Source organism: Monodelphis domestica, chromosome 3 (assembly GCF_027887165.1).
Source record: "Monodelphis domestica isolate mMonDom1 chromosome 3, mMonDom1.pri, whole genome shotgun sequence".
NCBI lineage: Eukaryota > Metazoa > Chordata > Mammalia > Didelphimorphia > Didelphidae > Monodelphis > Monodelphis domestica.
In genome coordinates this window covers 448,753,849-448,779,115 of record NC_077229.1, presented here as the reverse complement: position 1 = coordinate 448,779,115, position 25,267 = coordinate 448,753,849, and the positions used below count along the sequence as shown (strand labels likewise).

At 37.0% G+C, this 25,267-nt stretch overlaps 1 protein-coding gene and 1 long non-coding RNA gene across 4 annotated transcripts in view; one reads left to right on the top strand and one right to left on the bottom strand.

Moving 5' to 3' along the window:
* LOC130458504 (uncharacterized) overlaps positions 1-25,267 on the bottom strand; it is a 60,193-nt gene that overhangs the window by 14,684 nt on the left and 20,242 nt on the right. The window lies entirely within an intron of this gene.
* Positions 1-25,267, top strand: part of MROH2B (maestro heat like repeat family member 2B) — a 96,798-nt gene that overhangs the window by 59,067 nt on the left and 12,464 nt on the right. For both annotated transcript variants that reach the window (XM_056824572.1, XM_056824573.1), the window contains exons 22-35: positions 583-609; positions 968-1,090; positions 2,206-2,285; positions 3,362-3,497; positions 4,003-4,098; positions 4,712-4,801; positions 5,178-5,298; positions 6,617-6,714; positions 12,279-12,431; positions 15,623-15,780; positions 20,466-20,592; positions 21,170-21,357; positions 23,787-23,927; positions 24,897-25,011. In XM_056824572.1, the coding sequence (XP_056680550.1) occupies positions 583-609; positions 968-1,090; positions 2,206-2,285; positions 3,362-3,497; positions 4,003-4,098; positions 4,712-4,801; positions 5,178-5,298; positions 6,617-6,714; positions 12,279-12,431; positions 15,623-15,780; positions 20,466-20,592; positions 21,170-21,357; positions 23,787-23,927; positions 24,897-25,011 (1,653 nt within the window). The remainder of the gene's footprint in view (positions 1-582; positions 610-967; positions 1,091-2,205; positions 2,286-3,361; positions 3,498-4,002; positions 4,099-4,711; positions 4,802-5,177; positions 5,299-6,616; positions 6,715-12,278; positions 12,432-15,622; positions 15,781-20,465; positions 20,593-21,169; positions 21,358-23,786; positions 23,928-24,896; positions 25,012-25,267) is intronic.

The window sequence follows — 25,267 nt, the reverse complement described above, 5'->3', positions numbered from 1 at the left end:
CCTACTAGAAAGTCATTTTTTGTGACAACAAAGAAAAAAAATGAACAAAACTGACTAACTTATCAACCAAGTTGTACTTTATGTGCAGTGTTTCATAGTCATAGACTATTATGCCCACCACCACCTCTGCAAGGAAAGAAAGAAATCTATTTTCATAGCTCCTCTTTGGAGTAATGCTGATCATTTTCATTTTGTATTTTCCATTTTGTTTGTTTCTCTTTTTCATTGGTTCAGTTGCTTTATATCTCATGAACGTTGAGCTCCATTTTTTCTCCCATCTTCATAAATACTTTTTTCAAATAATCATATGGCACAGAAACGCAAAGATTCACCCTTATAATTTGATTCTGAACTCTGAGATTCTGGATTTAGCTGGATAGTTAAGTATTACTCTATGAAGCATAGTGAGCCCTTGATATTTTGACCCTAAAACTTTCAAATTTGAGAGGACTGAAAAAAGCCACTGATAGAATTTGAAATCATGCTTCAATGTTCCCTATCAGGCAAATGAACTAGTTTCAAGAGAACTTGATTGTTCCATAACCACTCATTCAGTTTTTGCTTTCATTTTTGACTTTTCAGGTTTTGGGAATAACTGTTTTAAATAAGGTGAGTCACGTTTCAATGCCTTTGTTATTCTAGCTAGTTATGATCTGTTGTAAAAAATCATTCAAAATTATATAACATCTTGAAATGGCTCCCAACGGTAGATCAGCAGATTAGGGGTGTCTTCTATTCTGAAGCCATGAAACATAACACTGTTCTAAAACAATTTAAAGGACTTCACACCTTTTTATTCCATAGAGTTGGAAAGTTAGATTCCTCTATTTAGAAGCAAAACAAAGAACCCAATAATGAAAGGAGTGGGTTGGATTTTCTTAAGACAGACATCAAAGATATCTCTCCCATCCAGTGGCTTCATTACTAGTAACTCATTTATCACATGTAATCTTTCATTTCCCTTTAGAACATCGATCTACAAATGAACTTCACAAAAAGCATCACTGAAATTAGTATTGCTGTTCGGGAGGCCGAAGAACTACTAAATTTTAATTTTTCCCATAAGGAAGTGCTCCTTGGACACATGCTGGTGAGTATACAAGGGTGCACTAGATTATCTCATATTTTTGTTTATTTTTTTAAAAGCCTTACCTTCCACCTTAGAATCACTACTGTGTATTGGTTCCAAGGCAGAAGAGTAGTAAGGGCTAGGCAATGGGGGTTAAGTGACTTGCCCAGGGTCACACAGCTAGGAAGTGGCTGAGGACAGAATTGGCCCCAGGTCTTCCCTACTCCAAGACAAGCTCTCTAACCATTGAGCCACTGAGCTGTCCCCTTATTATTGTTTTAACAATACTGTGCCAGAAAAATTGCCACTCCTGAGTAGGAAAAAGGGTCTTTGCTACACATAGACCCAGAGGGATCTCTCCTCCTTACACTGGCCCCAAGCATTAGTGGTATAGGCATTATATGGCATTAGGTACATAACATCACTTTTTTGCCTGGTTTAGCATGAGTGATAACACACCTGACTATCTGGGATGGGGAGTGAGTAATAGTCAGATTGTGGGCTGCACCTGGAAGTCTGGAGGTGACAATCAGACCTTTAGCAGAGGGGAGAGACTGAATTTCTTCATCATGTCCCCTTATTATCATTTCAACAATAGAATTTTTCTTCCAAATTTAACAAATGGTGGGGGTGGGGCAGCTGGGTTGACTCAGTGGATTGAGAGCCAGGCCTAGAGACGGGAGGTCCTAGGTTCAGATCTGGGCTCAGACACTTCCCAGCTGTGTGACCTTGGGCAAGTCACTTAACCCCCTTTGCCTAGCCCTTACTGCTCTTCTGCCTTGAAACTAATACACAGTATTGAATCTAAGACTGAAGGTAAGGATTTTTAAAAATGAATAATTAGGAAACAAACTGGCCAGTCCTAGGGAAGGAAAGAGGGAAGGAAATAAGCATCACTTATTAAGTACTTACAATGTACCACCAGGTACTGTACTAAGAGCCTTGTAAACTTTATCTCATTTGGATAGATAGCAAATATTTCATTTCCCACTAACATTTCCTCCTTGAAGCTACAGGAAAGCATCAGTACCTGGAAGATCAAGAATGTTGGAATAGAAATAAGCTTAATTTCAATAGGAATAAGCCCCCTGCAAAAAAAAAATCTTTAAAGCCCATTTTTCCTCTTTGTGTTGCAGGATTTGATCAGAGAAGAACCTATGGATTCCTTAGCTAGCCCTGTCCGATGGAAAGCATTAATTGCTATTCGATGGCTAAGGTATAGAACATCCTATTACTGCTCTTATCTCTCCTCTATAACCCAAATCAGCAGGTTTACCTGTTAGCCCTGGCCAAAATAAAAATCCTATAAATGTGATTTGGATTAAAAACTCTGTCTCTTTCCAAAAAAGTAACAAACTAGATGTACTGGCAAACTATCAAGAAGCAAGTAGACAATCAAAAGAGTCAGCTTTAATAAAGTATAGAATACAAATGCATCTTCTTTAAGGAATTTTCTGGAATTCTTCTTTTGTTATTGTTCAGTCACATTTGACTCTTTATGATTCTGTTTGAGCTTGTCTTGGCAAAGACAATGGAGTGGTTTTTCCATTTCCTTCACTAGATCATTTTACAGCTGAGGAAACTAAGGCAAGCAGAGTTAAGCACCTTGCTTGAGGTCACACAGCTAGCATTTGAGGCCAGATTTGAACTCCGGAAGAAAAACTGTCCTGACGTCAAGCCCAAAACTCTATCCACTGTGCCATCTATCTGCCCAAAGTCTGCTCATCTAGATTAAAAAATATTTGCCCTATCCTCATTCCCATGGATTAGCTCCAATGCCTTGTTTACCTAAAAAGAAAACTAGTTTAAAGTTTTATCACTCATTGGTTATATGCATTCATTAATTACCTAGGGTATACATAATATTGGCCTAAGCACAATTAGTGATACAAAATGAGTAGGGATCCTTGTTGCTAAGATTGTATGATATAGATAGATAGATAGATAGATAGATAGATAGATATTATATATATATAAGAAAAAAATGTTCAAAGACCAGAGAAAATTAGCAAAGAAATACCAACTGTAACAGAAATCTATTGAGGAATACAAAGGAATTCAGTAGAAGCTTATCTTCAGTGTCCTCTGAGATCTCTCACACAAATGTCATCCAGTTTTGTATATTTACTCTTGTCCTTTTAGCTTCTCTCCCTATCCCTACCACAAAAAAAAAAAAATGCGTCCTCTCTTCTTAGGATAAGAGAAGCAAGTTGTGGGAACCATTTGCCTCATCTTCTTGCTTTTCATAGTTCCTAATCTAACACGTATTCTCCCAAATCTTTCTCATTTTAGCAAACTGAAACCTCAATTACCTCTTAATGACAACCTAAATCTCTTGGAAGAAAGTCTTCGCAGTCTTGTTCTCCTTCCTCCTTTAACTGAAATGATAGAAGATGGACAGTCTGATGAGGACAAGGCACACATCCAAGTATGAGGGAAGGAGGTCTAGGTTCCCAAACCAGGATATCATCATAGGATTGATCCTGGAAGAGTCTGTAGAAATCTAATTCAAGGAGTTCTTCACCTTTTTTGTGTCATGAACTTTTTTGTTAATCTGTAAGAAATTTTGAACCACTTTTCAGAATAATATTTTACAATTCATAAAATAAAATATGTGTTATTAAAAAGAAAAGTAATATTAAAATAGTTATCAAAATTGTCTCTAAAAACTTCATGGACCTCAGTTTAAGAATCTGCAATTTCTAACTCAGCCCCATTTTTTTACAAAAGAGGAAAAAGAACCCAGAGAGATTGGGTAACTTGTCCAAATTTATATAAGTAATAAATTGAAGAACTGGGATTTGAACCTAAGCCTTCTAGCTACAAATTCAGCAATCTTATTATTATAGTCTTCTTTAGCATTTTCTGAAAAATCATGATAGGACAGTGACCTTGACTGAAGCTGAGCCTAAAAGACTTATTTCTGGTTTCAGTTTCTCTATGGAAGGTCCTTGGATGCTCTTGGAAAACTTATGAGAACTCTAGTGTGGAGCACCTTAGACCCAGAAGAATGTCAAGAAATGTTTAATGTGAGTTGGAACCACTGGCGTTGGTGGCTACTTTCTTTCATTTGCCTTCTAACTCTCCACCCACTCTCCATTCCCCTTATGGCTCCCTCTGTCCAACTCTCTCTTACCTCTTTCTGTTCCTCGCAACCTATTTCACAGATTTCTCTAGTTTGTAAGAAAAGAAAGAATAACATTTCCCTCCCATTCATGTCACTGCTCCTGTCCCTCATTTAGTTGCCCAACAAGCACTTATTAAGCCAATATTCTATGCCCAGCACAATTTTGCATGCTGCCTATAATGATAATGAAGAGGTAGTACACAACACAGTATTTGTCCTCAATTCCCACCACCTAGAAGAGGAGATAGTTCATACAAAGAACAATTATTATCAACCTCAACCCTCTCCCTCCAGTGATAGAGATAGATGATTGCTTCCTCAAAAAAAAAAAGGGAAGAAAGGATACTAAATCTTTAACAATGTTAAGCTTTCCCCCCATGGTCATAGATAGGGGCAGGAGAAAGATGGAGGAAGACAAACACAGATGGACAGAAAGACAGAGAAACAGCACTGTGATGAAAAAAAAAAAAAAGAAAATCTAAAGAATGTATCGCTTTTTCTTAATTACCAATTAGCTTCTTCGAATCTGGCTTGTTTCATCAAAAGAATGGGAAAGAGAAAGAGCATTACAGATCTGTTCAAAGGTCTTGATAAACTGTTATCATGTGAGTATCCTAGTGTCTTTTAGATGAATGAATCTGAAAAGAATTGATTTCTTTAGGAAAATATAAACTACCTTTTTAGTCTGTTCATTTTTTAAAATCTCTATCCCTCAACTAAATAAAATTTTACTGAATCACAAAAGATTTCTCTAAACTCAAAAGCCTAAGTCTGACAAATGCAACTAGAATGGATCTTAGGTAGTTTCTGCTATGATAGGGAATCACTAACCTCTTTTAACGGGAAAATTCAAATCTCATTTTATTTCTTTGGGTCTATGGGAAAGAAATGAGTGAAATTCAATGTGATGTGCAGAATACAATGGAATGTCATTTCTCCTATGTGAGAAGTATTGAAGTTATCTTTGTTCTTTCTCTATAGTCACCAGACAGATTTAAAATTGGTCCTCTTCTTGGACTTTTTGCACCTCACTGTTGTGATACCCTACCTACCATCCGCCTGTGGGCTGCCGATGCTGTTATTGGTCTATTTTTTCTCCAAGGTGAGAGGCCGATATAAGGGAACCACTTGATAAAAAGACTTTCTCCTTTCTTCTGCTGTTAATGATGCTCCTCTCCTCCCATTTTCCTCTTTCTCTTTCTAAACAAAAATTGTAAATTTCTATGAATGATTATTAAGTATTTTGAGAGTTTCAGATGAAAACAGTTCAGTTGGTCTTATTTCCTCTGCCTTGTGGTTTTCTTTAATTGAAAGCTATACTATTTTTCAAAGGTTAAATGTATTTCAAAGGTGAATATAAAGAAGTCTATATGGATTTTTTTTACTTAAATAGCATGACCTTATATGAATATCACTAAGCATAGTCAAAGAAACTCTTACCTAAAAACTCAAAAGTATGATGCTGGTCGGAGGCCAGATGCAGAATCCAAGAGCCAAGCAAAGCTTTCTACTGAGTCTGACCATACTAAAGAGGAAGGTCTTCTGCTTACACCTTCTCAATAGCCATTAGAACGTGCATATCACACCACTTATTTAAACAAAGAGGAGAGAAATTGGAGGAAAACACCAGTATGCTAGTTTTTCCATTTAATTGAAATCTCATACCTATGGAGAGAGGAGGGAAAGGTGCGAGATTTAAATTGCATATTTTAATTTATATGTGTATACATTTATATGTTTCACAATTCGCTTGGGAAGTAAATAATTTATTGAAGAAATACTTTTGCATGAAAGAGAAGAGAAACAAACTGAGTGAACGGCATGGCAGAGATGGACATCAGAGGGATGTCAGAAGGAAAGTGGACATCTCAGTTGGTCTTGACTAGAGTAGAATATTTTAGTCAACTCATTTCAGATAAACTGGGAAGACACTAACTTGCTTCATGAATCCCAATTTTTTAAAATTTTCTCTGAAACCAGGTCTCAGAAAGGACCTTTGCCTGATTATCTAATGCTTTTGAAACAGTCCTCATGTGTGCTTCTGTGTCTAATAGATAGTAAATGCACAGAAAGCAGCCATAAACTGAGATAACCAAAGTCTTGCTACAGCTGATATGCTGGGAAAACATATTATGAGCTGTTCTTCTAGCCCCAGGAGTTGTTAATGTGTGGTCCATGAACTTGGGGGGAGGATTTTTAAAAAGATATTCTCTTGATTATATTACAATGTAATTGGCTTCCTTTGTAATTCAAGGCATTTTATCTTATGCATTTAAAAACATGATTCTGGAAAAGAGTCTTATCTATATGCTTTACTAACTGCCAAGGGGGTCTATCACACACACACAAATGGTTTAGAACCCTAGCTCTAACTTAACAGACTCTGAATTCTGATCCAGTTTTTCCTTTGGTGATTTTAGATATGCCCCAGGAAATAGAGAAACTGAGGCGTCTGCAAGAAGGACTACACTCTACTGATACCCAAGTCCAGCTCTGGATTGCGTCTAATATGGCTAAGGTAACTTAAGGGAAGAATAGAGCTAGAGAACAAAGTAATGCTTCCAGAGCTCATGAGAGACTTCTTTTATCCACAGTTGCTTTTAAATCCTGTGCCTCTGAGTGATCTAGAGCCCAGCTTTATTAGTAATCACACCACAACTCTAGATAATCCAGTGGATACCATCTCCACGTGGACGCAAAATTCATTCATTCTACAAATATTTATTACGAGCTAATTGAATGCAAGACACAGTTCTAAGTTCTGTGCTTATAAAGACAAAAGCAAAACAGTCTGCCCTCCAGAAGCCTGCATTCTACTCATGGGACCAGTATAGATGATATAGCTAACACAAAACCAAATAAAGACAAAGTAATAGAGATAAAATAATTTTAAGAAGGAGAAAATCCCAATTTCTAGAGGGACAAGGAAAGGCTTCATATAGAATATGATCTGTGAACTGGAGGAAACTATAGATTCAGTGAGGCACAGTGGGGACCATATATATATAGTAACAGGAAGGGAGAAGATTACATATCATGTATAGAGAATAGCTACAAGCCCAGAAGGAAGGTAAACAAAGATCAACTGGCACCCAAGGTTATGTGCTATATGAAACCAATGCTCATGTCCAGACCAATGTGCAAATATCATGATAAACATAAAAAATGGTAGAGTATAGGATGTATAATGCTTAACTGTTGAATGAAATAGAATATTTTTCTTTTTTTAAAAAATTCACTTTTGTTTTCAATTCCAAGTCTCTCCCTTACCCTACAAATCCCCCACTCATTGAAAAGTCAAGAAAAACAAAATCCATTATCAATACATATAGTCCTATAAAACAATATTCCACACTAGCCAGGTTCCAAAAAAAAAAGGAAAAGAAAGAAAAACCTGCTTCAAACTATACTCTAAAATTATCAGCTCTCTTTCTCAATGTGGATAGCTTCTTTCATAATAAGTCACTTGAATTGCAAAGGGTCATTGTTGACCAGAATTGCTAAGGTTGTCAGAGTTGGTTCTCTTTACAATATCACTATTACTATACAAACTATTCTCCTGACTCTGATCACTTTACTTTGCATGAATGTATATGTCTTCCCAGTTTTCCTGAAACCATCACTTTCATCATTTCTTATATCACAAAGCATCCCATCACATTTATTGCTAGCTTGTTCAGCCTTTCTCTAATTGTTGGCATCCTCTCAATTTCCAATTCTTTACCATCAACAAAAAGTTACTATAAATAATTTTGTATACAGAGGCCCTTTTCTTCTTTTATATCTTTAGATTATAGACATATTAGCAATATCACTAGATTAAAGGTTATGTACAATTTAATGCTCCAAGGGCATAGTTCCAAATTTCTTTCCAGAATCTTTAGACTAATTCATAGCTCTATCTACAGTGTATCATGAACCTATTTCCCACATCCCCCCTAGAATCTGTCATTTTCCTTTTTTGACATCTAAATCAATCTGATGGAAAGGAAGTGGTGCCTCAGAGTTGTTTTAATTTTCATTTTTCAAATTATCAGTAGTTTGGAGTATTTTTTCACATGACTATTAATAGATTTGGTTTCTTCATCTGAAAACTGCCTGTTCATAACCTTTGACCATTTATCAGTTGAGGAATAAGTCTTAAAACTGGGAATACTATTCCTGGTTAAGTCTATAAAGAAATCATCTGGATATTTAATAATAAGTTAACAGCTTCATGTCTGGAAGCAATCAGGCCTAAAAAGAATATTTTTATCTTTCAAAAAGCCAATTGTAGATATCATTCCCTCTTAATTTCCTATTTCTTCTATTTGTACAATTCAAGGATCAGACCGTGTCTTTTCCAGCTCCAAACCTATGATTCTTTGAAAAGCCTCTTTTTGGAGTTATGTTGATAATATCTCTCTGCCCTCACTGCTGACCCAGAGTTAGATAAAAAAATGCTTTGAAACAAAGTCTCCTCATCTAAAAACCTAGCCAAGAAATACTCTACCATATGCTCACATAATTAGCCTGGATAACAAGCATTCTTTCAATGTTCTTTGCTCCCACAATCTAACATTGTAACTGCTTTGACTGATCGGCTGATTAATAACTATTGCAAACACTGAAAGGAGAAAACTCTGTAGTATAGAGGGGGAAAATGCTAGACTTGGTTCAAATCTTGTTTCAGACACTTAATTAGTTGTATGACTCTGCCTCAGTCACTTAACTTCGCTCAGTCTCAGGTTTCTCATTTGTAAAAAGGAAAGGAAAAGAATGGTACCTCACTCCCATAGTTCTGTAGTATCAAATGAGAAGAGAGATTGTTAAGGTCCGGGATTTCACCCACCACCATGGAAGACCACAGACAATGCAAACAGGCAGGGAAAGGCCCTTTATTTAAAAAAAAAAAAAACTGATATGTGCATCAGTGGGAACCTCCACCATCAGAGTTCCAAGTTGCTTCTGACAGGCTGGGGTTTAAATACTTTTTCATGAATAACCTTTGTTGGAAAGTTGCTTTTTGCACCTGGGGTCTCAGTGCTGAAGTTTATCAGGTACCTTGGACAGGCCCCAGCACAAGCCCTAAGCTTATCTGTCTGTGGGGCCTTGACATTTTTCCTGGCTGAATTTCTCAGGGCAACTTTCAACTTAGATCTCCCTCAAGATGTATTTCAAACCATATACATGCTAATGCAAAACTGTAGTGAAAACTATCCCTAACACTATAATTTTTAAGACTAGACAGGGCAAAGTTAAATTTGTCAACCTTGAGTAATCAAACCTTGTATTCTAATAGGCAACCTTAGCTCCCCTAAAGAAGTTTTTGTCTCATCCCTAGCATTGCCCAGTTGGAAATAACACATGAAAGGCTCAGAGAATCCAACTTTCTTCCACCAAAGGCAAGATCTCATGCTAAAGAACCCCATCAACATATTCTTAGGGTCCATATAGAATATATATCATCCAGTCCTTTTTTTCATTTTATTGGATTGTTCAATCCTTCCATATTTAAGTTATGGAAGTTAGGTTTGTATTTTCCTCCATTTATTTCTATATTTTTTCCACATCCAAATTTATTTTTGTTCTTTTTCCCTTCCTTCATAAATCCAATACTTTGACTATTTATTTTCGCTTAATATTTTAGTCCAACCCTATTTCCGCTTCCTCTTTTTTCTCTCCTCTTCATGTCCCCATACACCTAGTTTGTCTTCTTTTTTCCTATTTTGCAGTATTTTTATCTTAATTCTATTCATTTTTCCTCTTATCTAGTTATCTAGCTCTTTACCTTTATGCCTCACAGTTAAATTGTCAAGTAAAATCCACTCCCTCTCCTTCAGCTGCTGAATTTTCTTTCAATTTTCGGGGGAGGGGGGTAGTTCTGAAAACATCTTGTCTTCATTCCCTTAATTATTTCTCTTCCTTTTCTGACTAATTTATATTTTTACTCTTTAATCATGATCATTTTACTTATTCCTTAAGCTTCTGAATTCTGCTTAGAATTAAATTTTTCAAGGAACTTATTTGAAGTTCCCTCTTCTAAATGGTTTGCATGTTGTAGATTTTGTCCCATTTTTCCTTCTTGAGAAGACAGAGAGGATAGAAGCATTTCCTTATGTTAGAAATGTTCTTGTATCCCTGATTTTACTGTTCATTACTACTCATGGTGTAGCATTTAAAAGAGTAGGAACCATAAACTATGATAATTAAAATGGTTGAAGGCCATAAAATGTAGTAGATTAAAATAGTGGAAGACTTAAATTGCGATAGATATAAGAGTGGAAGATATAAATTGTAGTGATTATAAGAATGGATGAGTAAATTGTGACCGCAGAAAATATGTTTTCACTACAGTGTCTTGTTTCAAATCAAATATATAAGGTGGCTGCCAGGGAAATATTCCCAATTATGAAATATACCTAAGTTAACTGGGTTTTATAGAGATTTTAATTCATACAAATGAGGAATTAAAGAAAGAGAGAAAGAGACAGAAAAGGAATTAATGAGAAAGGGATAAGCCGACCCTGGCCAGTACTGGCCAACCCAGGCCTAAGCCCTAAGAGAAAAGATCAGTCAGTCCTTAATCACTCACCACAAGATCTGTCCAAGCAAGGATTCTAGTGACACCAGGCCAGCATCATCTCAGCTGCTTTCACCAGCTCAATCCTCCATCTGAATGTCCCCGAGAGAGTCTCGAGAGAGACCCTTCAAAGCAGCCTTTCCCAGCTGACTGTTCAAGCGAGGATTCAGGGGGGCAGAGTCTCCCCAGAGGGAGTTCCAGCCAGTCAGCCTCCCTTGAAAGACCTCCTTAGAGATTGTCTCTCAAGAGCCTGTATATCTCAACAGCTTTTTCAACAGTCTCTCCTTTTTCTTATATAGCGGGTTTTCTCCTATGTTACCTCTCCTAAGTTCTTCCATCTACCAATCACTGTAGATGTTTTACAAAGGACTGCCCATCTGAATTCACACCTGAGTCGATTAATCCTTTTAGTAATCCACACCTGAGTAGATTAGAATCTCTGTGTAAGTTTTTTCCTCTTTGCTCCTTTTAAGTTCACAAGTTGCCTGACTTTTATAGGTACTTAGCACCCCTTTGTAATAATTCTAAAAATAGGCATGGCTTAAGTATGGGTGTAAGTATTTTACATTGTTTCAGCAAGGAGTTTTCTCCCCTAAAGCAGTCTTAAGTGCAGGTGGAGTAGAGGTCTTCCCATTTCTGATCTAAGTAGAGTTCTCACTTTCCAAATGGGGAAAGGTCCCAGCAGGGAATTGTTCCAATGGAGAATTCCCCAATGGGGAATTGTTTTAACATTCACAAGTCTGAGAAATTTCAAGACTCACAATGGCCTTCCCCATGATCATTTCTTCCCGTTTGCCATGAAATCTCTTCTCTCTTCCCATGCCTTCCCACTCTCTATCAGTTGCCTCCAGGATTTCTGATTCCCTTTCTGATGAAGGATGTCATCCATGAAAGCATAACATTTTCCTAAAGGTAGTTTTCTCTTTAAACACCAATTGCTCCAGATTATACCTATTGTTAAGAATCCTATCCTGCCAGTATGGAATCTCTCTCTCCCTTTAAGGAATGTACAATAAATAGAAATGTTGAAACCACCTTTCTCAGCCTTGTTGTTCATCAATAAATTTGAGTTTATATGAGACCATGATATAGTAGATAGAAGAAATGCTGGACTTGGAGGTTGAAGACCTCAACCATCTCTGCCATATGCTACTGTGTTACCTTAGACATATTTATTTAGCATCTCAGGACTTCATTGTCCCTACCTCTAAAATAAAGGGTGGACTAAGTGACTTCTAAGTTTCCTTCCAGCCCTAACTCTCTGAAAGAAAAATCACTTATAATTGAAAGATATATGCTCCTAAACCTGAACCTCAATTTTCTCATCTTTAAAATGAGTATAATAATTCCCTGCCAAAGGGTCTAATGTATTGAAATACTTTTTAAGGTGCAATGGGCTATATGTATTTAAGAAGCTTAGAAACATCAAATAAATGTTGTGGTACTAAAAAAAGCAATGTCAAATTTAATGAGACTTCTAGGGACCAATAATACCAATTAATATCTGTCTCAAATTTTAGATTGTTGGAAAATTCATCCCCAATGAAGAAATTCAAGCATTCCTAGAAGAATCACTAGAAAGTATGGAGAACCTCAACCCTGAATGTTCAAAGGCATCCAGTATATGGGTAATCACTATCCTAAAGGAACAGGGAGATACCTTGAAAAAAGAGGTAAGCCTTATAGCTAAGAGAGAAGGGCAAGAGAGGATGGCAATAAGGAAGAAGAGGAGTGGGAGGAGGGAAAGGGGGGAAAGAGAAGACAGGAGGAGAGAGAAACAGAGAGAAGAAGAGGAGGAGGAAGAAGGAAGAAGAGCAGCAATGGATGGGGAAATCAGGAAGACCTGAATGCAAAGCCTACATCTGATACATAGTAACTATATAACCCTAAGAAAGTCACTTTACCTCTCTGTGCCTCAATTTTCCCATCTGTGAATGGGAGGACTGAACTTAACTCCAAGGCCTCTTCTAGTAATAAATTTATGATCTTGTTATCTTTGCCTGGGTGCAATATTTCTGTTACTATATAAATTGTTCTCCTGATTCTACTTCCTTTATTTTGCATCAGTTCATATAAATCTTCCCAGGTTTTTCTGAAACCATTACTTTCATCATTTTATAAAAAAACTGTTACTTTTTGTCTTAGAATCAATACTATCAGTTCCAATGTGGAAGAGCAGGAAGGGCTAGGCCATTGGGGTTAATTGGCTTGCCCAGGGTAACAGAACTAGGAAGTATCTGAATTGAGATTTGAACCCTGTCTCCAGGCCTAGCTCTCTATCCACTAAGCCTCCTAGCTGCCCCCACCATCATTTCTTACAACTCAACTTGTTCAGCCATTATGCCAATTGATAAGCATCCCCTCATTTTCCAATTATTTGCCAACCACAAAATGAGTTTCTATAAATAGTTCTTTTCCTCTTTCTTTGTTCTCTTTAGGGTATGAACCTAGGTTAAAAGGTATGAACAATTTCATACCTGTTGCGTCATAGTTCCAAGTTGCTATCCAAAATATTTAGACTAGTTCAAGCACCAACATCAGTGCAACAGCATATCTATTTTCACATCTCTCCTCCTGCTCTTGTCATTTTCCTTTTTTCCTTCTTTGCTAATCTGATGAGTGTCAAACTCAGACTTATTTTACTCAGAGTTATTTTAATTTGTATTTCTCAGTTTATTTTATTTGCATTTCTCCAATTGTAAGTGATTTGGACCACTTTTTCATATAACTATGTATAGCTGTGATTTCTTCCCCTAAAAACTTCCTATTTATACCCTTGGTATAAAATGATTCAACATTTATCAATCAGCAAATGACTCTTACTCTGATAAATTTGATTCTATTCCCTAGATGAGAGAAACTTTTAAAGAGAAACTTGCTGCAAAGATTTTTTCCCAGTCTCCTGCTTTTCTTCTGATTTCAGATGCATTGGTTTTGTTTTTAATGTAATCAAAATTATCCATTTTATTTCTTCTGAATCTCTCCATCTCTAGTTATGAATTATTCCCCTGTCTATAGGTCACATAGGAAATTTCTTCCAAACTCCACTAATTTGTTTATGATTTAAACATTTATGTCTAAATTATGTCTAATCTAAACCATTTTTAGTTTATTTTGTATATATTATGAGATGTGGAGCTATGCCTTTCTTCTGCTAGACTACTTTCAGGAAGTGTCTTGATACAGACTTGAAGATCAGAATACCAATATCCAATACAAGGAAATACAGAACTCACACAACAGTATGGGTTGGCTAATTTTATTGAGGAAAGATACAAAATGAAGGGCAGTTAAGGAGAAAGATAAAAATAGATTCATCCCATGGAGCCCTAGGTGGAATTAGGTTCCCTGAAAGAATTGGACACCCTCTCCTAAAACAATAATCTGGTGGATTTTTATGAATTTCTTACCTGGTTTTGCAGATATTGGGAGAAGGGAGCAAAGAGTCTACAACAGAGAACTGGTGTCAATTTATACTAATGTTAAAAAGGAAAGAACCCCTAAGGAAATGGAAACTAGTTAATCAAACTCCCAATGAAATAAAGATGGGAAGTTGGAAAGGGGCTTTGAGTCATTACTGTCGATCATATTCTGACAGGGAGACTTGGCTTCCCTTTCAGAAAGTTTTTAATTTTCTTGAGGCTTCAAGGGGGAAATCAAGAAGAGAAAAAAATAAATAGATACAGAAAAGATTGGAGAGGTTACTATAGTCCTTACACTGAGCTAGACCTTGGAAGATACAAGTTTTTGTGCCCTAACATCAAATGAAAGGTCATCCAATAATGGGCAGAGGAAGAAGAGTGAGAGTGATCAGGGATTCCCTATTTAAGGACACTTGGGCAGCTACTTGGTGACCTAATAGAAACTACAGAGAGGTCTGTTTTCATCTGGAAACTTTGTTTGGAACAAGACAAAAAATTCTAAGAGAGGGCAAATTTGGAAGCCATCACCCCCTTCTAGTGATTCATGACAGCAGTAGCAGCTGACTGCCAGACACCTCCTCCATCTCTCTCAGTCATTCATTCAAATCATCAGTCCAAAATCTCTTCTCATCCCCGTGTCTCTGCACAACTCATTCTCATGAGATCCTATCCTCCAGGGCAAGGAGAATGCAACATCATCTCTTTAAGACTTGTGCCATTTCCATATCTCTCAGAGGTTCATATAATCAGACACAGAACTTTTTCTTCACAGTAAAATCTATCCCCAATTCTCAATTACATATATGTATTTATATATACACATATATGTGTGTGTATGTATGTGTATATATGTATAAAGCAGAGATTATTATTCAGCAATGGGATATAATCTATAAATTTATCTTGAGTGTTGATGCCCAAATATTTTTCCCTTGTTTAGAACAAAAAAAAAGAAATACCAAATAAAAGGTAAGGTACTTGAGAACAGACAAATCCTTCACTGTCAGAGTACAAGACAAATGAGGTTTGAAATGGGAATGACCAAAAAAGTGCCAAAGATGAGAATAGCACAACAGTTGTCCTCCAAAGCTAGTTGTAGAGCACAATCAGTATAGATGATTTGACAAAAATGTTCCATTAAAGGGAACTTACATTTAAGAACTTTGCAAAGAATTATGGGGTATTTGTGGGTTATGATCTCAGTTACTATTGTTTCAGTTGTCTTTGTCTGCAGTGCAAAGTGTCAATTCAGAAGGAGGGCTCACGATCAAGAAATATACCAAACATCATATGTATGGATAATCGCTAATCTTTAACCACCTGTAGATTATTGGACACATAAAATGGATGGTATCTTCAGAGGCCCAACAGTTTTTTTGCTTTTTACATGCAAAAATTATATCTATAAAAATGATACTTAGGTTTACATTTTTTCCTTCCAGTTGTTGGATATCTTGAGCTCAATTTACCATCACATGCCCATCCTCAGACTTAAGGAGCAAAGCTTCAGTTTTGTTCTACAGGCTATCACTCAGATAGCAAATTTCCACCTCGAGGAAGTTGTTTGCAATCTCTTGAATAAGCCTCTTCCTTTTGATAGGTAGGTACTAGTGGAAAGCTTTCTTTCTATTATCCTAATAAGGGACATCTACCTCCCCAGGATAAAAAGTGAGTATATTATTTGAGAAAAGGCAAATAACAATAGATACAAAATATGGGGCAGCTAAGTCATTAGAAGAAAATTTTCTCATCTGAATTATTTGTAGCAGGTATTATTCTTTTCTGAAGGGATTCACATGCATACTTTATTAGATAATGAGACATAATGTTATATAAAAATACATCCTGAGCTTTAGCAGGAAGTATTCTTTCTCTTTCTTAGAGTGCCCTGCTTGATAAAGATTTTGTAAAAAAAATCTTGGGAGTGACCTCAGTGATTCATCTAGTCTAACTCCTTCCTGAGGCCTTCCACAACATCTACAAACAGATGACCTCTTGAAGACTTCCAATTATGGAGAACTGACTGCCTTCCAAGGCGAATCATACCACTTTTGAACAATTGGGAGCAGAATGCTGTTGTTGTTGTTGTTTTTTTAAGAAGTTCTTTGAGCTGGGATTTGTCTTTCTATAATTCAAATTGTGGTTGCCATTCTTGCCACCCCAAAAATACAGTCTATAATTTATTAAGAGTTTACTATGTACCAGGTAATTATGCCAAATGTTTGGGACATAAAGGCAAAAAAGAATAGTCTCTCACCTCTAGGAGCTTACATTCTAATGGAGGAAAGTATATAAACAGGTAGCTAGATACAAGATAGATATAGAGCAAATGGAAGATAATTAGAAAAGGGAAGCTGCTAATAGCTGAGAGACTAGAGAAAGTTTTCTGCAGAAGAAGGGATTTAAAATGAATCTGAGAGGATGCTAGGAAACTATGAGGCAAAGATTATGGGACAGCATGTTCCAAGAAATGGAGACAGCTAATCCAAAATGGAGATGGGAAATGGAGAGCTTTTTGAGCTAAATTGGGAGGTCACTGGAACTGTATCACAGAGTGCCTAAGGAAAGAGTAAGAGGACTAGAAAGATAGGAAGGAGTCAGGTTGTAAAAAGCTTTAAGTGTCAAAACAGAGGAGTCTATATTTAATTCTGAAGTCCCTGAGAGGCAGCCACTGGAGCTCACTGAGCAGTGGTGCAACATAATCAGAATGACACTTTAAAAAATAATTATCATTGTAACATTGTGGATGATAGATTCAGAGTGAAAAAAAAAAACATTTCAGGTGGATAGAAGTTAAAAAGCTATTGCAATAGTATAAAAGGCTAATAGAGGCCTTGATTACAGTAGTGGTTATAGGAATGGAAAGACAGGGACATGTATGAGTGATGTTTTAAAGGCTAAAATGATGAAATTCAAAACATGTTGGATCTATGGGGTGAGTAAGAGGTGAAAAGTTAAAGGTAGCCCAGAGGCTGAGAGGAAAATCAGGAAGTTGAGGTTTGGGGAGTAAAATAATGAATTCTATTTTGGGTATTTCTCAACCATGAGATATTTTTAGGTCAAGATTGCCAGTTGTGATTCATAATTGTACCTCAGGAGAGAGACTAAGGGTAAACATATAGAGCTGAGAATCATCTCTCATCTTATTAATATATAATGATCCAGGGAAGTACTCTGACTAGTTAAATAAAAATCCTCAATATCTCCTACATGAAGAGCATGGTCCACCACCTCCTCAAAATGTCATTGATAAATTGTACATACCCTTTGACTGTGTGGTAACATAATTAGGCTTACTCCTCAAAGATATCAAAGAAGAAAAGATTCTTTTCTACAAAAACATATATAACAGCTCTTTTTGTAGTGGCAAAGAACTGGAAAACAAAGGGGTGCCCATCAATTGGGGAATGGTTGAATAAATCATGGTACAGTCAATCCTCAACATTTGCCTGTGTAACTTCCATGACTTCAAGCATTTCTGTGATTTTATTAGTAACCTCGTTTCACTTTCCCATTGGCAACCACATACATTTGTGGTTGTGTACAGTAGAGAAAAAAAGAATGAGAGGCATGATGAGCACAGGTTGAGGGATTATCCTATCAGGTGCTTTGCTGGTCTGGTTCACCCCACAATTTTAGGGAAAAAAAGTTCTCTGGCCATTTGTTGCATATTTTCATTGTTTGCTTTTAAAAGTCAAGCTCTTGTGGTGCAATTATGCCCCCAAAGCATATTGCAAATCCTTTGTTTGGGCTCTAAGGTAATGATGAGACCTCACCAGTCTCCACATTTTTCAACAGCAGCAATTAAAGTCCCAGCAACCTCTCCCTTGGTTTTCAGAGGGCGGCCAAGGTAGAGAGGTTTGCAGCAGTATAGTATACAGTACAACGCCCTCATACCACGATCTGACACAGTGGAAGGTAAGATTTAGATTAAAAATTTTTTAGTTTTAAGAATTTTATTTGCCATACAATATTTATGGTACTATAGATTTCATGTATTGTGAAAAATGAATAATGTCTGCAATCAAGGTGTTTTTTCCTTTTTTAATTGAGACGTTAATACAAAAGTCACAGAATTCTAGGGAATTACTAGCAAGAAAAAATGTTTTGCAAGTTACCAATTTTATTTTGTGTACCTCATTTTATGGTTTATTTCATGGTTACTGTGTTAGGAAAAGGGCACATTATCAGAATTAATGTTTTGTTACAAAGAATTGCATGTACAAAAGTGTATTTCAGCAATCTCTAGTGAAAGATAACAGTTTTGTGTGGTTGTGGAAACTTAACCCCTATTACCAATAGATTCATTGTGTCAACATTCACATTTTTTTACTTTCATGCCATTTTCAAGGAACATTACCTCAGTAAAAGTTGAGGATTGACTGTAATTCATGTAATGGAATACTATTATGCTGTAAGATATAAAAAGGAAATTGGAAAGTCTTAAATGGATTTATCCACAGTGAAATTGACAGAACCAGGAGGACTATCTATATTATAGCATCAAAAAATTTAAAAGGCTTATAATGGGACAAAAATCCACTATTTGGTAAAAATTGCTGGGAAAATTGGAAGACAGTGTGGGAGAGATTAGGCTTGGACCAACATCTCACACCCTACACCAAGATAAACTCAGAATGGGTGAATGACCTGAACATAAAGAAGGAAACTATAAGTAAATTAGGTGAACACAGAATAGTATACATGTCAGATCTTTGGGAAGGGAAAGACTTCAAAACCAAGCAAGACCTAGAAAGTCACAAAATGTAAAATAAATAATTTTGACTACATCAAATTAAAAAGTTTCTGTATAAGCAAAACCAACGTAACCAAAATCAGAAGGAAAATAAACTGGGAAACAATCTTCATAACAAAAAACTCTGACAAAGGTCTAATAACTCAAATTTATAAAGAGATCAACCAATTGTACAAAAAAATCAAGCCATTCCCCAAATGATAAATGGGCAAGGGACATGAATAGGCAATTTTCAGTCAAAAAAATCAAAACCATTAATAAGCACATGAAAAAATGCTCTAAATCTCTTATAATCGGAGAGATGCAAATCAAAACAACTCTTAGGTATCACCTCACACCTAGCAGACTGGCTAACATGACAGCAATGGAAAGTAATGAATGCTGGAGGGGATGTGGCAAAGTGGGGACTATAATTCATTGCTGGTGGGGTTGTGAATTGATCCAACCATTCTGGAGGGCAATCTGGAACTATGCCCAAAGGGTGATAAAAGAAAGTCTGCTCTTTGATACAGTCATAGCATTGCTGGGTCTGTATCCCAAAGAGATAATAAGGAAAAGGACATGTACAAGAATATTCATAGCTGCGCTCTTTGTGGTGGCAAAAAATTGGAAAATGAGGGGATGCCCTTCAATTGGGGAATGGCTGAACAAATTGTGGTACATGTTGGTGATGGAATACTATTGTGCTCAAAGGAATAATAAAGTGGAGGAATTCCATGGAGACTGGAACAACCTCCAGGAAGTGATGCAGAGTGAGAGGAGCAGAACCAGGAGAACAATGTACACAAAGACTGATACACTGTGGTATAATGAAATGTAATGGACTCCTTCATTGGTGGTAATGCATTGATCCTGAACAACCCAGAGAATTACAGGAGAAAAAACACTATCCACATCCAGAGGAAAAACTGTGGGAGTAAAAACACTAAAGAAAAACTCCTACTTAATTACATGGGTTGAAGGGGATATGAATGGGGAAATAGACTCTAAATGAACATCCTATTGCAAATACCAACAACATGGAAAGAGGTTCTGATGAAGAACACATGTAATACCCAGGCAAACTATGGGAGGGGGAGGGGAAAGGGAAAGAGGAAAAGAAAATGATTTTTGTAACCAAGGAACAATGTTTGAAATTAAAAATAAAAATTCAATAAATACCTAAAAAATAAATAAATAAAAATAAAAGGCTTGTAAATTCTGATCAATCCAGTAATCAAACATGATTCCAGAGGACCAATGATGAATACTTACATACCTCCTAACAAAGAGTTGATAAACTAATAAACAGAGTGAGACACATATTGACCTATATAGTTATTAATTTTGTTTGGCTGTACTTATATGTTAAAAGATTGTGATTTTTCTTCCCCTTTTCCCAAGGGAAAGTGGGAAGAAATTAAATTTTTAAAAACTTGATAATTTCAAAAATAAAATTTAATTTTTTAAATGTTATTAACATAGTGATAGGTTTTGTGGTACCCAGGAAATACTACTTGATGGATTTTTTCACTCCCTCACAATTCTAGGGACATAAAAGCACTGTGGAAAGCACTAGCTCAGGATGGTTGCCCCAACATCCACCTCTTAAGAGCTTTAATGGATAAACTGGAGAGTGGGCTGGATAATGAAGGAGCAGAATCAGAGACAATTGCAGTAAGACAACTTATCACTAAGTTGAATGAGTACCCAAACTCAATAATCTCCCTAGTCCCATCTATAGGAAGTTTGATGTCATTCATACCCTTTCTCAAGTGCCAATCAGATTTCAATACCAATTATCTATGGAACAAGTACAGCAAAAATTTTTTCAGCAGATGATTCAATTGGATAAAGCACTGTCACAATTCAAGCTGAGAATCTAATTTCCCCATCAGACCAAAAAAAGCCTGTTTTCTGCTTTGTCTATCACCCTATACAAAACAAACGATGATGACAATAACAGTAACAACAAAAATGCTTCCCTTTTTGAAATTTCAAGGAATGAGAAGAACCCCTAGTATTGATTAGACCATTTTCAAAAACAAAAATTCCCAAATCCTACCTTAGTTAGGTATTTTTAGCACAAGCTATTCATGAAGGATACAGGGAGATCTGAAGAATAAGTCAGAAAGAAAGTGTCCAAAGCCCTCAATAAGTTGGAACCTCAGTAATTCCTACTGTTATTTTTCCCCTCAGAATTCCCCAAGAGAATTGGCCCACCTCTTGACAAGGGGATTCTCTCTCCCCTCAGGTCGCCTGTGCTATATATGAGGTGGTGAACACTGGCATCCCTATCAGGGATTCATATGCAGAGCTTTTCTACTTGCTATTGAAGCTCATTAGCTACACACTGGGACGCAAGATGCCAACTCAAAACACGGCTGAGAGAAGGAGGATCATGCAGCAAGGACAGAGAGCTCAAGATGGGGATCCCTGCAGGTAAATTACAGATATGGTGGGGGTGCTTGGAATTGCTGATACCACATCATAAGACCATGAGATTAAAAGTTGGAAGAGATTTTAGAGATGAATTCTCCATCTCATCCAACTCCCTCATTTTATGACTGAGAAAACAGAAGCTTAATGACTGGCCCAATGTCAAAAAACAATAAATTGCAAAGCTTGGACTCAAACACAAGTCTTCTGCTGACAAACATTTCTTTTTCCAGGGTACTAGATCCTAGCCCAGGCTCTGTCATGGAACAGAACAAATGTAAGGGCCTGTACGTTTAGCAGATATATTAGTCATAATCCTAGCAGTTCACCATGAGGACCAGATTCTCTATGAACAGATTCTATATCCATACCATCTCTCCTATCCATCCCTCTCTAGCCACCAATCTCATTTGGGACTTGTCTCTTGCCTAAACTACTCTAGTCATCAACTGGTTGTTTTTTTCTGGCTTCAGTCTGTGTCCTCTCCATTCTATCTTCCACACAATTGCTACCAGATCCAACAGTACATGAGCTCAAGTAGTATGTAGGCTTTAATTCTGTCTTTATCTCCCCACTTCCTAGCATAGTGCCTTATACATAGTAGGCACTTCAGAAATTTGTGTGAAATCAGCTTGGGCTTCACATCTAGGGCTATGATTTTTCTTCATATGTCTGGCCAGATACATAAAACCTTCTCAAGAAATGACTAAAAAGTGTTAGATTTTTAGAGGGAAAAAGAGTGTATAGCCCCTGACTCTCTCTGTCCATATGAGCTGGTACAGTACATGTTCCTCAGGGGACTCTCATCTATTCTCCAGAGTTGTCTCTCAATAAGTTAGAACCTAGGTAGCAGCTGTTATTTCTTCCTTCCATTCCCCCCACAAGTGGTCATTCATCAAAGGACTATTCCCTCTAGATTGAGTGGGGTCTGACCCTTTGAGAGAGGTAGATTCCAGATCCCAGCAGTGATGTACTCCTTATTTTGTGGCCAGAAGTGGAAATAGTCTGGAACCGGAACACATGAATTTAAATCCCATCTCTGCCTCTTACCACCTGCATGACTTCAGACAAGTCCCTAAAATTTCCTGTCCTTCATTTTTCTCATCTCTAAGATGAGGGAGTTAGACTGAGGTTCTTTTCATTTCTAAACTTATGATACTATAATTCTATCACCCAGTAAATTTGTTTCATATCCCCAGAAGCTGTTGCTATTTGTTTGTCACTGCAATTCCCTTGCAAGGGTTTACTTTAGAGTTTCAATGTATCCCTTGCTTATCTCCCAAAAAGAAAGAAGCAAAGCTTGCTGTACTCACCTCAAAGACCCTAAGGACCATGCTATACATTTTGTTGTGTCATCTGGTGTGGTATGGAGTCATAGAGACATTGAATCATTCTTATACTTATGCTTAGAATCTCCTTATGCTTTTAATTGATTAGCTCCCAGCAATCATTTGTCTTTACTAAATACTAACTGGAGTTAAACTAGCCTACATAGCAAACATTTATATAGCATCTACTATGTGCATAGTGCTTTATATGCATTATTTCATGTATTCCTCCCAATGGCCCTGGGAGATAAGTGCTATTAGAATTCGCATTTTATAAATAAAAAAGATGGAGTCAAAAAGAGGGTCACAACAGCTCATAAATATCTGAGAACAGATTTGAATTCAGGTATTTCTGATTCCATGCCCAAAGCACTAACCACTGTACAACCTAGTTGCCTCTAAATAAATACATATGTGCTAAATTATATAACTATATCTATAATTATGTGCATGTATCTATATGATTACATGATTTATAAATTTACATAATTTCAGTCTCTCGTTTACCACAAATATGCTTTGGCCTTTTCCTCGACCCAGTCTTTGGAGCAATGTCTCCTTTCCTTCTCTCCCCTGGGGCTGAAGCAGCCTTGTAGCCAAGTGTAATGTCATCTGATTTCCCTCATCACCATCCCTTTATATTTTAATGAGCATAGTTCATCCCCTTCTTATTACTATTTTTGTCCCATAGCTAGCTTCCACCTTGTGTCTCTCCTTTCCTCCTTGTCCACCCCCAGCCCTTTCTTTTACTTGGACTCAAAGAATATTTCAACAGAAGTTTTTCTTCATGGAAGAGCTCTTAGCATTTCCTTTGGTTTCTCCTTTCCTGAGCAGCTAAATTTCACTGCTAACCAATAATTCCAAAATATTTTATTCATTCCATCCTTGCAGCATTGCTGACTTCTCAGCCTGGCAAGAAGGTATGATATCATTGACTGCCTGCATCCATCTCAGCAGGTCATCTAGGCCAGTCTGCTTGTTTTTACTACCACATATCACTTACTAATCCTGGATGATAAATTATATTTGGGAAGTTGAAATTCTTCTTTCTACGGAGCTGAGTGTAAGCCAGCTCATTTCTCTAATTCTGGCTTTCTTTTTCAGGCTTTCGACTACCACCCTGAGATGTGTGCAAAACCAAGCTATAAAAGAGGGTCTGGCCAAAGAGTCTGAAGAGGGAGACAATTTATGGAATCTATTGAGTAGCCCCCACTCCCACCATTTAGGAGTGTGTGTACTGGCCAGGTAATGGCTAACTACTCTAGGGTTCCTGCGGAGGATAAACAAGAAGCAATTATTAGCTTCCTATTGTATACACACACATACACATATACACACACAATATTTTACACATAATAGATGCTAAATGAATGTTAAGAAAATGAATGAATAAAACAAACAGGAAAAGCAATACACCTGGGCTCTCAATCAACTGTATCAATTGCCTCAACTAGGATCAAGGGGGAAAAAAGAGTTAGGGAAGTTATTGGAAAGAATGGAAAGAAGTAGAATAGCATAAAGGTCAGCAGTCAAAAACCTATGCACAAGTGCAGTGAGGTTACTCAGTGAATAGAGAGCCAAGCTTAGAGATGGGAGGTACTGAGTTCAAATCTATTTTCAGATATTTTCTAGTTATGTGACCTTGGGCAAGTCACTTAACCTCCATTGCCTAGTCCTTACCACTCTTCTGCTTGGAACCAATACACCTTTTTTTTTTTTTAATTCTAAGACATATGATAAGAGTTGTTAAAATTTTTTGAAACCCTATCTATCCTACCAGGGAAAAAAGGTGTCACTTGTGTGCAATTTTTTACAAAGTTGATTTGTTTTCCTAGACAAGTCTTTTAGAAATTCCACATCTGACATTCCTTTTCTATAAGGTAATCTCATGGGAAGTTTATCTGCTTCGAGGTACCTAAAGTTTCCCCCTTACTCAGGGTTCTTAGTTTTTTCAACCATATACTCCCTTTGGTATTTCAATGAAACTTATAGACCTCTTCTCACAATGACGTTTTTAAAACATTGAAAGAAGAAATTTCATGTAGAGGTTAGGAAAAATAAAGATGCTATTTTTCCCACCCAACCTCACAGATCCCCTGAAACCTACCCACAAACCTTTTGGGAGTCTATGGCCCCCAAATTAAGAAACTCTGCCCTCACCATTCAGAAATGCGTTAACTGGGACAATATTAACTGGATCTTTGCCCTTTCTAGGAGTGTGGTTGTCTGGCAACAGGACATAATGATAGGCATCATGGAGCACATGTTCCTATCGCTTTCTTCAACCTCCGAGGCCTTCCGAATAACGGGCACAGCATTCTTCTCTGAGGCAAGGCCCAGCACAGCTCACAGCATGCTATCTTATCGCTTTGAGTTATTTTTATGATTGTAAGACTTTAAGATTCGGAACACTATAACCAAGCTGGAGACAAAAATAATGGCATTGACCACACTACTTCCCCACTTTTGTGTGCCCGGTTTGACTTGCTTTCAGCATTCAATTAATTCTGACAGGGATACAGTGGGAGACAAGATAGAAATAATTCTGTTCAGTCTAAAATTGTCATTGAGCTTGTAGCACAGAG